Raw genomic sequence first — 16833 nt, 5'->3', positions numbered from 1 at the left:
TTTGGCCCTTAAGTTTTCGAAAATTGAATCTTGGCCCCAATAAATTTCGAATTTAATCGATTCCAGCCCTATCCCCATCAAATTTACTATTTTGGTCCCTGAATTCTAGAAATTATGGAAATATTCCTTGTTTTATCTAGAATTTGAAAAACGACCTTTCGAATTTCAAAACTTTGCCATTTATTCCCTGAATTTTTTAAAATTCCCAAAATTTCAGCTTAGAACTTTCGGTCATCTCCATTTCAGTCAATGGACTTCTTAAAATTACAGATTACCCCTTAAATTCTCGACCTTGTGCATTTACACCCTTGAGCTCTCGATTTATGCAATGCAGTCCTCATAGATATCAGCATGTCTAACGGTAACAGGTGGGCGTCTAGGAGGAATTTTATCTTAACGTATTCCAAATTCTAACGTAATCAACATGCAATTGAATCTAATGACTAACAGCTCAAAAGAGCCATTTATCCATCATCTTAGACATAAATGTCAATTTACTTCAGAAAGCATCTAAACTTTTAACTTAAACATATAAATCATGTAAGCATGCAGGTGTCATCATTAAAATCATTTAAACTTACAGACTTGAGGCTTGACGATTGAGCTTTTCTGAAGTGACAGTGACACAACCCTTTGTAAGAACATTGCTCTGATACCAACTTAAATGTCCACTACTCGTTTTTCTTTAAAATATACTAGATTTTTTTCCTTTCTTTTCTTAAAATACTTTTGGTCATATATATATGACACAATCAGTCCAGCTAGTTCAAACATCAAGTCTTCCATCATCAACAACATCATGTTCACCTGCATCGATTACACCTAGTGAATCTATTGACTTAACAAACCTCAACTATGATAGCATGTAATACATATACATTCATAAATAACAGTGAAAGATAATTTTAATAAAATAATTTTTCAATAACATGTATAACTTTAAATCATTTTTCCTTTCATCATATACGTATATATTTTTCTTTTATTGAATTCAGATCGTTAATTGTGACTTTCGTATTAGCTGTAGTTCTATGGATCCATCTACGTATAACCATGGTACTGGGCGGTGGGGATATCAATGACACTCTCACCCGTCAACTGAGTCTTGGCCTTACACATCATCATAATTATCATATCATCGTATTAGTCACAATCAAGTCACTTTCTTCAACTTTTCATCACTTATAAAAATTCATGCATATATATATCATTTTTCTTTTAAACCAAGCATGCACACGTCTTCTAACATTAACGTTTCATCATAAAATTTCATAAACATTTAAAATAATTATTTTAACATTCATTACAGCATTCAGGACACTTCCAGGACGTCTAACATTTTTCAGGTGTAAAACGTTTGGCCATTGAAACCTTAACTTCCCCAATTTATCCTTAGACCTTAAAACGACGACCCAAATACATCCAAACTTAACATAAGACCTTAAAATACACCATAAATATTTTTTAGACATAAACTTACGTCCCTCGACTAATTTCCCAATTCATTTTACAACTTAAACATACATGTCGGTTTTTATTTGACATTCAAATAAAGTCTTTGGACATTCGTATGGTTTGAACGAAAATAAAAATTCATAGGGCTTTATGAATATACTTTTAGTGAATGTATCACTTGACACTAACTATTCTGGGATTGACAGAGATAGCTCTTGTAGTATTTTATGCGAACAATGTTTTTGAAATCTTCTTTCTTTAATGTCCAATCAAGTCTACGACTGAAATAATTGATCCTCCTCTAAATTGCACTAGAAAATTTAGCCTTCAACCTCTCCATATTTTTGGCCACCTTTAATGAAAATTAGGGTTTGATATTTCAACATTCATTTTCACAAAATTTAACATTGAAATCAAAAACAAACTCGACGACTCAAACCTTAATTTTCATTAAAGGTGGCCAAAAATATGGAGAGGTTGGAGGAGAGCAATTTCGAAAATAACATTGCATGGAGACTAGGATTTGTGGCCCTTTTAAATAATGAGTCTTTAACCTAGTTTTCTTAATTATAAGTTTAGGGTTCCTTAATTAAACAAACCGTAATGGGCTAGTTGATTAATGTGACTAGCCTAACTGGTTTAATTAATTAATATTTCAAAGTTCATTAAGAAATTTAATTATTTAGAATGTTGAACTTGTACTACTACAAGTTTATTATACATACTCTCATTACATTTAATTTAATCTGTTATAAACTCAACCTTTGAGTTTAATATTTTAAACTCTCAATTTTTCATAAATTCAACTCCTTGAATTTATTCTCTTCAAATTTTAATTATCATAAATTTAACTTTTTGAATTTATGATCTTATAATTTTATATAAATTCAACTCTTGGAATTTATTGTCTCAACGGGAAAAAAATTTCCTATATTTGTGTCACCTTCAATAGTTCAGGGATATATTTAGCCGTGGATTCACAACTTTCTGTGATTCAGGTCATTGTCCTTTATTCAGGTTTACCTTAATTTGTCATATTTTATGTACCAACATTTGATCATGAGAATGTCAGAAATCATTTTTGATTAAACTCATCGAATCATGGTAAGAGCGTCTAGTAGCATCGCCACATGATTCCCTAGGTATCACTGATAGTACATGAATGAACCAATCAGTTATGATCAATGTAAAATATGATCCCTTCATCTCATAGAACCTGATCGAATCTGCAACCATTGGTTCATCGAGGGTTGCATATTAGATTCGATAGCTACGTGATACATTCATGAAATATTCAAAGTGTCATCGCATGCACAACTAGAGAACTCTTGTCCCTAATGTACATATACACTCTGGCCAGAGATTTTATAAACTACTATTTTGTTAGATCACATAAGATATCTTCATCCGTAGGTGAGTGGGGAATTCCCGACTATAATGTACTGGCTCCTACAAGATGTCTCAATTGCAACTCACCTCACCACCTTGTGACCCTCGCAGGGCCGTTAAATGAGTCAAAGCACAATCCTAGTAAGTAGAGTTTCAGTGTTGTCTCGAGTCGTAAGAACTAATGATGTACAATCATAACCACTGACTTTTCCTTCCGATGAATGATAACCACTTGAAAAGTCCGAGGGAGGGTCGGCATATGCATCATATTATTACTCATCTCCATGATTGGACATCTCTATGCCATTACCATGAAAGGTACACAACATCACAAATGTTAGTCTCAAGCGGCTTTTATCATTGTTTTTAGGCAGCTGAATCGACTATGAACAAATTTAGAATATACAATGTTTACAAATGAGTTTCAAATCGGAGTATGATTCATTTATATTAAAATATAATCAAGGTCTTTATGTATGTCTTTAACATGGGTATAACAGATAAAGTTAAAAGAAATCATGAAATATAAATTATATTAAAATAAAGATTGTTTATTACAACTGGGTCAATAAATTCTTTAACCAACTGTTGGCTTATGGGGCATCTACTGTAACATTTTTGTCCTCATCCTATCATAAATTGGTTCGACGTATAACATATGTACACATGTCTAATAGATAAAAACATAACAACCTTTTCTTTTCGGTTATATTTATATTTTCATAAGCCTATCTATATATATTAACGCAATTTTTTTGTGAAACGGTCTCATTAGTCAATTTTGTGAGGCAAATATCCTATTTGGGTCACATGTGAAAAATATTACTTTTTATTCCAAAATATTACTTTTTTATTGTAAATATGAGCTTATTTGATCGGTATCAAGAACAAAAATTTGTGAGACCATCTCACAAAAGAGTTGTTTATGTATTAATTAGCAGTATTTCTCGCTCTATGGTTTTGTTGTGTACAAACTTATTAGAGTGAGTCTCATGTGAGACCGTCTGACGGATCCTAATCTGTGAGACGTGTCAACCCTACCCATATTCACAATAAAAAGTAGTAATATTAAAATTAAAAATAATATTTTTTCATGGATGACCTAAATAAGAGATTCGTCTCACAAATACGACCCGTGAGACCGTCTCACACAAATATTTTCCAACTTATTATAAAGTCGTGCTAAAACAAATAGAAACACAAAAGAAATTACCCCATCGATTGTTATTTGCTAATAATTTAACTTGCCGACGAAAACAAGAGGGCCAGCAACCAAGAAAATGTTGCTCTTAGAACATTTGAATGAAACTGTGTTAAACTTCAATTATTATCCTAATAAAGCTTAATTTATTCATTCCCCAAATTCTAATATTTTCCCGACATCTAAGTACCGTTTAGTTCGCGGTATGAGACAAATAATATGAAGATAATTAATATTTTAATAATAAGATATATAAAAATGATAATTAATATAATGTTTGATTTGATTGATTAATTTGATTAAATTTGACATTATGTGATATTACCGTTTTGTCCTTTTGAAAATATTAAGAAAATATTTATAATATAAGTTATTAAGGGTAATATTGTAATTTCAATTCAATGATTTGATTGATGTGAGATAAATGATTGATGATTTGATTGATGTAAGATAAATGATTGGTAGATTGATAAATAATATGGTGTATCAAACATGATATTAGGTTAGATTAAAATATAGATAAATAATATAGCGAACCAAACAATACCTAATGAACAAGAATTGATTATTTATAATATATAATATTATAGATTTTAAGAAAAAAATAATCCGATTTTAGAATTTTAAAGCATAAAGTTTATGGAGTAGATCTCTTGTGAGACAGTCTCACGAATTTTTATATGTGAGACGGGTCAACCCTATCGATATTCACAATAAAAAGTAATATTCTTAGCATAAAAATTAATATTTTTTCATGGATGAACCAAATAAGAGATATGTCTCACAAAATACGTCCATGAGATCGTCTCACATAAGTTTTTGGTAAGTTTATGAATGATTAATTATACAAGAATGTGTATTCACAATTACATATTATTTTCCAATATAAATATTATATTTTAATATTTTTCTTTTAAATATTCAGAATTAGGCATAGTTTGGTACACATGATAGGATAAACATGTGATATATAATATAAGGATAAGTTAATATTTTAATATTTTTTATCTGTTCATGTGTCGATAGTACTTACATGATTTATTTATTTTTACCCAATTTTATATATTATATAATATGATAATTAAGCCCTTGATTTTTTGAGTCAAGTCAAATATCAATTTTTAAGGTTAATCGAGTGATAATAATAATTTTATTGAGATTTATAAAAATTATTTATATAATTATCTCGAATTCATTTATATAATTATCATATTATATAATATATAAAAATAAATAAAATATTTATTTGATTTTAATTTCTACCTACTAGCATAGATTTATAAAAAAAATCATTTATAAATTCAGGGTAATTAAGACATTTGTAGTGTATTTTATCATTAAATTAAAATTATCACACCTTCTATTAGGGATATTTTATCCTTCTAAAACATTATTTATCAAGAGTCCGTGATATTATCATGAGCTTTTTAAAAAGGTACCAAACATGGGATAAGGAGGATTATATATCAATCCCTCTCTTATCACATGTACCAAACTATGCCTAAATAACTAAACATAATTCAATTTAAAAAAATCCATAGAAAGTTTGATTTTATTTAATCAAATTTTCTTGAAAAGAATTCAAATAATAATTTCATTTAAGGAATTAAATTAAACATAATTTGATAACTGGATCCGGTTTACAGATCTTAAGATTCTGTATAATTAGCGAAATTACTGAAATAAAGAAATCAGAGGAAAAAGATTCAAGAATCCAGCCTGTGTTCCAACGGTCGGTTCCCCACAGAGCCCCACAAAAGTCGACCGTTTAGGCTTCTTTTCACCCTCTCCACGCTCTCGTCTCCTCTTTGCTAGAGAAACATGAAGTTCCTTTAACATAGTAAACGCCTCCTTTCTCTACGGTTTCTCCGAAACATAGAAAAGAAGGAAAGGGTCGTTGCTATATTTCTTGTCCGAATCGAATGGGTTGTTTTCTTGGGTGCTTTGGGGATGCAAAAGATGGAAAGAACACGAAACAGAAGACTCGTCGAGCAAGTCCGAAAGAACAGGTGAAGACCCTTTTGTTAGTTCGATTAGATTTTTGCTTTTGTTTGTTGGGATGGAAAATTTGTGAAGAAGAGCTGTGAAGTTATCGATTGTGTCTGTGTTTTCTTGGTTTTGTGCTTGTTGATTGTATGCATTGAGGTGTTGATTCTTTGAAATATGAACCTAATTGCTTGAACCATGGAAACGAGCTTGAACGATAAGTTTTGTTCTCTCTTCGGTGAAAAGTTGTTTTGTTGGAATTTTGAGAGATATTTTGTGTTACTTTTGAAAAAATAAAATGCTCTTGCTTTTGGTACTTTGGTTAATCCAAGAATTGGCCCTTCATTGATGAATGAGATTTATTTGGTTGTTGTTCGTGTTGGTGATACAATTCTTTCCTTTCTTTCATCGATGTTAGAATGATTCTGGTTTTGGCTTCAAAATTTGAGTTTTGTTGACTAGGTTCTGTTTTTGGCTTCAAAATCAGAGTTTTGTTGATTAAATGAGATGCTAAGTTCTTGCAGAAGAGAAACCAAGTTGAGAACAATCGACAGCAAAGTACATTGGATGAGAGCCTCCTAGAGACACAACCTACCAACTTGGTTTCAGAATTACAGTGAGTCTTCGATTGGTTTTTTCAATTGTCGAATCATACAGCTATATTACCCATTGATTCATAGGACGGATAGATTTCGGTTTTTTTGCTGTCAAGATGATATATTGTTGCCTTTCTTTTTTTTTTTTGTTATGGTTTAACCCTCTTCGGTTAATTTCTTTCATTACGTTGAAAATCATATGAGAGGTGGATGCAGGGACTTGAGTTAAAGCTAGTTAGTTAGTGATTTGGAGGAAAGATCATATTATTGATAAATTTTACGGTAAATTTAGCTTTTGTTGATTTATCTGGATTTTGAGTGTAGAAATAAAACAAAGCAAGAGGAGAGATTGAGCCCAAGCCCAAAGAAAAGAGTTACGTTTAACTCAAATATAACTACACACGATCACGTTTCAGTCTTTGAGAGCACCGATTCTCTGCCTGGGTGCGATATTAGTGTGCAGAAAGAAAAAGAAAAGGATCTTAAAGCTTTGAATCCAGGCTCTGAAGATGGTAATTCAATCACCTTGAGTGTTGGATCATATCCTTCAAATCATAGATACCATAACGCCATAGAGAGTGATGATGAACTAGAAGACTATGGTGATGGTGAGGACTTATATGATTTGGATGACCTCGAAGATGAAGAAGGTTTCAATGACTGTAATGAAGATGATGCTGATAGTGTGATGAATTGTCAAGACGTATGGTCAGAATCGATTGTGATCTCATCTGCAGAGTCGAGAGTAGAAAACCATTCCACAAATTCGAACGACTATGAAGTAGAGAGTCGTATGTTGGAGACTTTGCAATCTAGTGAGGAAACTGAAGCATTTAGACCCAAAACTAATGCAAGAGATAGAAGAGATTATGTCAGTTCCGTGCTGAACCCTGTACAGAATATTACTCAGTGGAAAACTATAAAATCAAACGGAACGCAGTGCTTATCGAAGCCAGAAAAGGAGAACTTGATGTCTTACTCGGAAAAGGCGTTTAAGCAACTATCTCCAAGTGTCAGCACAAAATCTGATGAATCAAAGAAATCAAATCAGAAAATGGCAGTAGATGCAAGTTTATCGAATTGGTTGGTTTCTCCTGAATTTACATCTTCCGAGAATAACTTTTCCAGTCAACTTGAATCCGTTACATCAGGGAATACCATTTCAAACGAGGCTCATTCTGTGAGGAGCTTCGAAGATAGGCCTATTTTAGGTGCGTTGACAGTTGAAGAACTGAAACAGATTTCGGTGTCTTCCTCCCCAAAGAAAACGTCGCCTATTCGAAACCCTGATGAGATGCCAATTATTGGCATTGTCGGGACTTACTGGAATCACTCCGGTTCAAATAAGAACTTCGGTTCGACCTCGTCATATAAAGGCATACCCAACACAACCAGCAAATACAGAGAGGTATTCCAAGTTCAAGAATTGAGAATCACATTTATACTAAATCATTTTATTTTGGTACTAAGAATTTGTCTGTAAAATGCAGGACAAGATAGTTCGTTTGCAATCAACTCCATTCGAGACAAGGTTGGAGAGAGCTCTGAATCAAGGTCCTACTGGAGCTTAATTACATTATAATATGGTCCTTGGAGAAGCTTAATTTGTTAGTTGTGTGCATTCTTGTATTTTCATGTGTGCATACATGCTGTTGATGATTGAATTGGTTGTTCACTTGCTTATTATATTATATGTATTTATATACTGAAGCTTCTGTTGTACTATTCTGGGTAATCGTTTTACTGATTTATGTGAAATATAGGTTTCTGTTTTTTTTTTTTTAATCCAATTAATGGTTAAAGATTTCAGTTTAATGAGGAAGGCTAGATGGAATTCTATTTATTTTCTTATAATTTTTCCAAAAAAGATAGTTGAAATATGCCACTCTGGAGATGTGATAACACAGGATGATGGTAATAATAAAATTCTGCAAATCCAATTAAAATAGTTCGATTAACCGCAAATAATTTAATTCTCAACATTATCAAAATCCCAATTTGACTATTCAAATTATCTAATATACGGGCTAATAATGTGTTTTATACATACCATCTGTTGACAACATGAGATGTAAATGAATCGAGCTTCGATTCGAGTTTTATCGTAAGGCTCCAGATCGGCTAAATTTGAAATTACTAAGCTCCCGAATAGTTCGATCTCAGTTCATTAATAGCTGTTTATCATGTTTAACGAGTTTGGCTCGAGCTCGGCTCGTTAAGCGAGTTTGTGTTCGAGCTCGGCTCGTTAATGAAATCGTGTTTGAGCTTGTCTAGCATTCTTAGCCAAAAGACCGACTAAGATATGAGAATTTAAGAGGTTAACTTCTCGTTTTATAGTCTTTCAACCCCTTATCTTTCGCTTGCATATTGATGTGGGACAAAGGAAGTTGTCTTTCAATGTTTGAGTTCCCAACAAACCAGCCGAGCTCGAGTCACATAAACAGCATGAGCTTGATTTCAAGCTCGCGAGCCTACGAACCGAATATCCTGAATCTCGAGCTAGACTCGATAATTTTAATGAACGATCTTGAACGAGATTTTTACCTAGTCGAGCTTCTAATAGCTTACAAAAGAATTTAAATTTTGAAATATGGAATTCTAACTACATGAATATTGAATATGTCACTTAGACAATATTTTTTATTTTCCAATAAATTCAAAACTACATCAAAATATATCAAAACACACTAAAAAGTCATAAAATAATTATATAGTTGTCTATCATATTATTTCTTTGACTATATTTTTTGTCTTATAATATATAGAAAAATACATTAAAAAATTTAAAAGTCACAAAATACTCTTCTTATGACTAAAAAAAATATAGTATTAACAGGGGCGGAGCCAGGATTCAAAATTACCTGGGGCTGGCTCCGTCCCATACGGAATTTAATAAAATAAATAATTAAATAAAAATTTAAAATAAAAAAATTGTAAACATTGACTTCATGAAAACATAGAACAAGTGTATTTAATATTTAATACTTTCAAAAACATGGAGCTAAAACATTACTGAAGTTGTGCTCTTCGATTCTTTTTAGAATAAAACTCATTAATTATTAAATCGTTATCAATTTTTTCAACCAAATCTCGTTCGATGTCGATGGTTTTCCTTTTCTTCATTCTTGAGTTTCTTTTCTCATTGGCGCCGTCTACAACATAAAATGTCACTTTAGTCTAACTTATTATGGCTAACTGAATCAAATCAACATTACCAACACTAAATAATTGTTACTTTAATCCAATAAACCTCGTACAATTATAATTATTCCAAAACAATTGCGAAGTTAACATTTGACAATCTTAAGGCATAATATATTTAAATATAAAATTTTTACAGCCTTATAAGTTCGAAAATAATATTTACATAATTCTGAATTTTTCAAAAATTCCTACAAAATTCCATAAATTCGCATTGATATTTTCTATAGCATCTAAACATCCAAATAATAAATAATCAATATTAAAAATCGACAATCCCCAATATAAAATTTGGAAATTCAAAATAATGCTCAAATAAATTCCAAAAAATTATAATATCATCAATTGGCTCAAATATAGTACTTACAATCAACAATTTAATATATATTAATTATCAGAATTCAAAAAAATCAAAATACCCAAATTTCGAAACACTAAAATCAGAAATTACCTTTAAAATTCGAAATCTAACTAAGAACAACAAGAACGAACTGTAGAAAGTCTAACAGTAAGATTTACTCATGATTTTCGGTAAAAACGAAGACCGGTTGACGACGGCTGATTTCAAGACGACAAAGAAACTTCAAACTTTTGGTATTAAAAGAAAGCTTATGCCGTGGATTTTCCGAATCTACAATCGATTTTGAAAAATGACGATCGATGATGAAGTTACGACCATTTGAAATAATGAAAATTGTGAAAGTTTGAGAGAAAATAATAGAAATGAGGTATGAGACAAGTGAAAAAAAAAATTAAGTTTTGGGGCTAATCAATAAAATTTTTAAAATAAACAATATTTAATTTTATTTTTTAAAAAATTAGGTGGGGCTGGAGCCCAACCCAGCCCCTAATATACCTCCGCCCCTGATGGTATAAGAGGTGAAGCAAAAAAGACCAAGAATGAGAAAATCACGATATATCCCAAAAAATCAACAAAATCTCGTTACAAGTTAGTTAATATAAGCTTGTCTTTCATATAGCTACATACTAATTTAGAGGTTGGCTTGAACATGAAAGTTGTACCTCTTGTTAAATAGAGGATGCACGTACTGACTATAGCCCAAAAAAATTTCCGGAAATAATAATTCTGGCCTGCCGGATTCGGTTTACCATAACACAATGTTTAAATATGCTACATATCGTTTGAGAATTGGGAAAACTCATCAACATAAAATTTTTATATCTCACCAAAATACATACTTTGGAAAAGCTTGGATCGATGAACTTCTGGCCGCCATCGATTTCTGCGTTAATATCCGATCATTTGGTCAACTTTAAGATTTTTTTTGAAATTTATATTAATTATAATTAATTTTCTAAGTTTGAACCGAAATTACCTAAACTAAAATATATTCAAAAATGACTATAATATGATCAATCCTGGAATTATAGTTCTAATATATGAAATATCAACCCTATTGTATTTTTAGGAATTCATTTAATTTCTGGATTATGAATCATGATCTAACAGTAAGTTATAAAGCGAGAACATTGCTACGAATCGTAAACCAGTTCAACTGATTGTCCAGCTGATAGGTGGTTTAGCAGAAGACTTTCAGAAACCTGGCCAGCTGATGATGGTTCAACTGATGAGAAGCCCAGCTGACCAGTTCAACTGAAAGACTGAAATCAATTCAACTGACAAGTCAACTGATTTCCCCAGCCCAACTGAAGATCAGTTTAGATGACCAGTTCAGTGCATCAGTTAGAACCAATCCGTTGCAGAACATGAAAAGCTTATTCAATGGGATCCAATTGTGTACAAAGGTACAAAAGCAATTTCCAGTCAAAAGACAATAATAGACGTTGCATCAATGTTTAAAGCCTAAACGTTCCAAAATGGATGTCGGAAAGTACAGACACATTTCGAGGAACAGATTAAAAATGCAACAGATACAATAATTGAGTCTCATTATACGATCAAGCTTAGCGCCTATAAATAGAAAATGAAGATCAGTGCAAGATAACAAAGAGAAGTGAAAAAAAGAGAGAAAGAAAGAACATGCTTATTGCATATCAGCTTACAAAAAAGCAATCAACACATTCGAGGGAACACTCCAAAGTTATATCAGCTTAGTGTAGAAGCTTATTTCTCTTAGTGTGTGAGAACATCTTTAGGGTTGTTTTCAGAGATCAGCTCTCACACAGACACACCACCACTTAAATAACGTCTTGCACAAAGACGTAAAACTTGTGTATGTAGTTTTTGATATATAGACGTTAAACAAGTGTTGGCTAGAAGGTGATGCCTTCAGTCTAGACTAGGAGTTCAGTTAAGCATTAGATAAGTCCTAAGCTGAGTGGGTTTGTAAAGGTGTTGTGTAAATCAAAGTCTTCTAGTAGATCCTAACTGATGTGGTAGAAGGGATGGCGTAGGAGCAGTTAAAGTCTCCGAACATGCATAAACATATCTTGTGTATTAACTGCTTAACTGTGTTTTAAATTGACTTGATCAGTTCAGCTGATATCAGTTCAGTTTTTTCTATAGCTGAACTGATAGAAGCCATAAATGATTCCCTATATTTCAATCGATCAGTTTACACAAGTCATTAGATTTTAAAATATTTCAGTATTTCTTAACGAATGATTACATTGAGTGTTTTTCGCTTGTTTTGAAACCAAACTCGATCTAATTAATTGGTGTATACATTCCTAGAACATGATCTATTGCAGCTCATTGAGATATTGTGTTTGAAGCACCCTCACAGGTGCCCGAACCGATCCATCAATTGGTATCAGAGCTAGTTATTCTAAGAAGGACATTTGAAAACTGAGTAAAATTATTTTACTTTAAAATAGTTTTAAATGCTATTTAAAAATACTTTATACTATTTTCAAAACTATTTGAAAATATTTATGTGACGTCCCGAAAATTTGAGGTCCACATGAACCACGTGTGTGCAAGTTATTAAATTCCTTATGTATTTTTCTAAATGGTTTTAATGCATGTTTATTTCATTAAATTGGGTTTTAATTCATGATTTATGAATTTGCATTATTTTAAATTATAATATGTTTAGTTGATTCACGTTAAAACGTTTTCCTTGAGTTTTATGTCTCAGGCGATTATTCGAGGCGGGATCGAGGAAATGAGACCGACGACGATTTAGGCGATTTTATAATGCGGTATTTTTATTTTAAGTTAGGAAGGGGTATTTTGAATAATTTATTTAGTTTTAGTATTTTAAAGCCTAAATTATTTATTTAGGAAGTTTAGAATTTTAAGACTTTTAAAGTTGGCATTTGTGCATTAATTTTAAATTAAGAGAGTTTATTTAAAGTTAATAGTGGATTAGCATCTTTATAACATTTTAACTAGCATTGTTAAGGAGCAACTTGATTAGCCTTTTATTTAGCATTTTAATAGGACAATTAAACAATTAAATTACCTAAATTTTACCCTAACACACGCACACACACCACTAACACACACTTACACACGTTAAACTCACACAACACACACATACGCATTTCAATTGAATATTTTGATAAGAAAACTTTAGGGTTCTTGGCACCACAGCAGCCGCCCCTTCCCCTTTATTTTCCAACTAGTTTTCGGAGCTTTTATTGCAAGATAATCGAGCCACCATCGTCCCGGATCAATCCTAGCGCCATCTCCGCTTCGGTATCGTCGTTACGGTATTTTTAATATCAAAAAGGCACGTATATTCTGTTCTTGATGCATCGATCATGTCATAATATGTGTTGCGTTGTTTTTATGCGTAAAACCATGTATGAAGTGTAGTAGTTTGAGCGGTAATTCGTTTGAATCGAGTTTGAAGAAAGATTTTTAGATCTAAAACTCGTTTTTTGCTGTTCTTCTTAAAACTGCGATTTTTCCGTCGAGATTTTGAGAAAACTTTCAATTACAAAATTGTAGAACTTTTCGATACCTTCGATTTGATATATGATTCGAAATTTTTGGACGAAAATTGAGTGAGTTATGGCATTTTTCGTGGGACTGCTCAAACTGCGACTTTTACGATAATTGTGTTCTCGAAGTTTATTTGTTGCAGGCTTCGTTGGAGATCGATGGACGATCGTTGTTGCACCTAGGTATGATTATTATGTTGTTGGGTCGATATGTGGTACGTCGGTTAGTGTCGATAGGCACTCGAATGCATTAGAATTCGTAGGAAAGAAATTAGTGTCGATTGTCACGTTTTTGAAATTGTATGCGTCGTAAGATGAACGTCGTGGCTTGAGATGTCGTACGAAATTGGTTTTATGTTATGGTATGCTAGGATGGGTCTCGGGGTGTCGGTTCATAGTTCGTGCAACCGGGTCTAGAAAGTTAAGCAAAGCATGTACAAGAATTTTCGTAAGTTCGCGATCACAGAGCCTGCACGGACCCTGGCACGGACCCTGGCACGGGGCCCGTGTCCACCCTTTTTCATGGAGTCTTTCACCCGAGTCTACACGGACCCCTACACGGAGGTAGGCACGGGGTCCGTGTCCCTTCTTCTTTCCGAGTGTCACTGCATCGCACCTAGACGGACCTGTACACGGACCCGGGGTAGGGGTCCGTGTACTCACTGTTTGAGAAAGATTTGTAAGTTATTTTCGGGGTTTGATGTCATGGTTTAGTGCAAGGATTATCCAGGGTCGTGCTATGGGAAATTTTAGAATGCCCTAGGTAACGATTGAACTTGAGAGTAAGTATGATTTCTACGTTTAAGTTCTGCAAATTCATGTTAGTGTGCAGCAACGGCCTCGATCAAAGTTCCAATGAATCCCTCAACGCCAAGTAAGTATGTTGACGTGCAAAGAAAATATTTGAAGTTTTTGAGGTATGCTAAATGTCTTGTGACCAAAAGTGAATGGGTTTGGAAGTCGGTGAACGTGGCCGAGTACCTCTCCACCCCGTTAAATTATGAATGGGTTTGAAGTTAGGATTGGAAAGCGTTAAATTATGAACGGGGACCAATCCGCCCGTTAAATTATGAACGGTTTAGATCGTGGTTGTGAAGCGTTAAATTATGAACGTGGATCAACTGGCCTGTTAAATTATGAACATGGATCTCATGTATGTGGCAGTGGATACGTCCCTGTCAGCCCAGTACTGTGGTGTGTCTGATCAGGCTTTTATTATGTATGGGTCACTTGCTTTGAAACATGTCTCTAAGCAAAATGATGAAGTTACATATGTTTAAGTATGCAGTATGTTTATGAAAGTTTATGTTGATAGCACGTCTAGTTATGTACGTACTTATGTTCAAGTTTATTATGCTAGTTCAAGTTTCAAGTTATGTATGTCCTATTTTTAAGATGCATGCGATTTTATTATGTAGTACTCATTATTCCAGTTTATACGTGTTGAGTCTTTAGACTCACTAGACTTGATCGATGCAGGTGACTATATTGAGGAGACATGAGGTGATGACCAAGGGGCAGGCTTGGGCTGAGTGGCAGGCTAGACCCGAGGACCGCAATGTTCATGTTTTTATGCAAGTTAAAATACTCTGATTTTTAAATATTTGGAGACAGTTTCTTTTAGCAAAAATTTTATTGGTGACGGATGATTGTGAGATTTATTTTATGAATGTATGAGTGACGACCGTATGGATGTTTTATTTAAGAAAATTTTTAATTTTTCCGCAAATTTTAAAGAGGAGAATTACGGTTCGTTACAATTTATCTAACGCTCATTGCAAAGGATAGAGAGGATTGGCTCTGCGACTAACATTGTAGCCACTTCTCTAGACTCCGAGCTTTGGGGCTTTAATCAGCCCGCAGGGGTATGAGTCCTACCTGTTGTCTATTCAGCAAAACTGATCGAAAGACAAGGTTTCAGCTGCAAGCCTACCAGTTGAATCTGATCAACAGACGAAGCCCGACTATGTTGAGATGTTGCATGATTAAAGTGGAGCTTAATCATCAGCAGTATACCACCACTTAACTGTCATATCAGATCAAGTAGATGATCAATGCGGTTCAACATCAGCTATAATGTACAGTTCTTTTGCACATATTTAAAATTTGCGGAAAATAAAATTTGTTCTTAAATAAGAAATTCTCATTCAAAATGCCAAATAATTAAAATGCTCGAACAAATATTTGAAATTTTAAACAACTTGCAACAAGTACTTGAATAAAACATCATAAATTAATTCATTAAAATAAGAGTAAATGAAATAACATGCATAAAAATCCTTAAACTTAAGCGGTCCTCGGGTTAGTCATCCGCCTAGTTCGAGCCATCTCAGTGGTCTCCGCCTCTCGTTTCCTCAAACTCGTCCTCACCTGTATTGATCAAGTCTAGTGAGTCTAAAGACTCAACATGTATAAACTGGGAATAGCTAGTAACCTATAATAAAACCACAAACATTTTAAAGTAACACATACATAACTTAACTTTGAACATATCTACATAACCATAGATGAGCCATCGATTTATAAACATTTTCATAAACGTATTTGCATCATACGTACTTAAACATGTATATCATTATCATTTTGCGTAGAGATATGTTTCAAAGCAAGTGACACATAACATAGTGAGCCTGATCAGACTAAACCACAGTACTGGGATGGCAGGGATGTCCACTACCACATACATAAGATCCCGGATCATACTTTACTGGGTGGATTGGTCTCCTGGTCATACTTTACCGCTTTCCAATCTTGATAAAAACCCGGTCATACTTTACTGGGGTGGAGAGGTACCAGGACACGTTCTCCGGTTTTCAAACTCGTTCATATTTGGTCACAAGATAATTAGCATACCTCAAAAACATAAAATATTTTCGTTGTACGTCAAATATACTAATACATTATGCATGCCTGCGCAAGATAAATCTTTTTTAAAAAAAAATTTCTAGAAAGCTTGGCACTCGGGCAGTAAAATCTTACCGCTCGGGCGCCGCCCACTTCGTTGGGCTCGAAAATCCTAAAAAAAAAACCCATTTTTACACAGTTCGAACAATCACAAGAAAATGATCATAATTCACTCGTTTCTTGTTCGAAAATTACGAATTTACTGTCAAATCGAAGATATAAAAAATT

The 16833-nt window shown here is 33.2% G+C and overlaps 1 protein-coding gene across 2 annotated transcripts; it reads left to right on the top strand.

Moving 5' to 3' along the window:
- Positions 1-5758: 5758 nt before the first annotated feature.
- Positions 5759-8399, top strand: LOC140841271 (uncharacterized). Of its 2 annotated transcripts, none has more exons than XM_073208562.1 (4): positions 5759-6054; positions 6556-6647; positions 6952-8035; positions 8118-8399. In XM_073208562.1, exons 1-4 carry the CDS (start codon positions 5968-5970, stop codon positions 8196-8198), a joined length of 1344 nt encoding a protein of 447 aa, XP_073064663.1. In that variant the 5' UTR covers positions 5759-5967; the 3' UTR covers positions 8199-8399. The 2 variants fall into 2 exon arrangements, with proteins under 2 accessions (XP_073064663.1, XP_073064662.1); XM_073208561.1 differs by having other exon boundaries at positions 6547-6647.
- Positions 8400-16833: the final 8434 nt, after the last annotated feature.

This window comes from Primulina eburnea, chromosome 9 (assembly GCF_022965805.1).
Source record: "Primulina eburnea isolate SZY01 chromosome 9, ASM2296580v1, whole genome shotgun sequence".
NCBI classification, from domain to species: Eukaryota; Viridiplantae; Streptophyta; class Magnoliopsida; order Lamiales; family Gesneriaceae; genus Primulina; species Primulina eburnea.
This window is presented reverse-complemented; position numbering and strand designations above follow the sequence as displayed.

Bases quoted from the DNA above. Each gene is read 5' to 3' on its own strand.
- LOC140841271 (XM_073208561.1), top strand. From the start codon at position 5,968: ATGGGTTGTTTTCTTGGGTGCTTTGGGGATGCAAAAGATGGAAAGAAC. The intron at 6,055-6,546 runs GTGAAGACCCTT...TGAGATGCTAAG, and splicing joins GAGCAAGTCCGAAAGAACAG to TTCTTGCAGAAGAGAAACCA. The intron at 6,648-6,951 runs GTGAGTCTTCGA...TTTTGAGTGTAG, and splicing joins AACTTGGTTTCAGAATTACA to AAATAAAACAAAGCAAGAGG.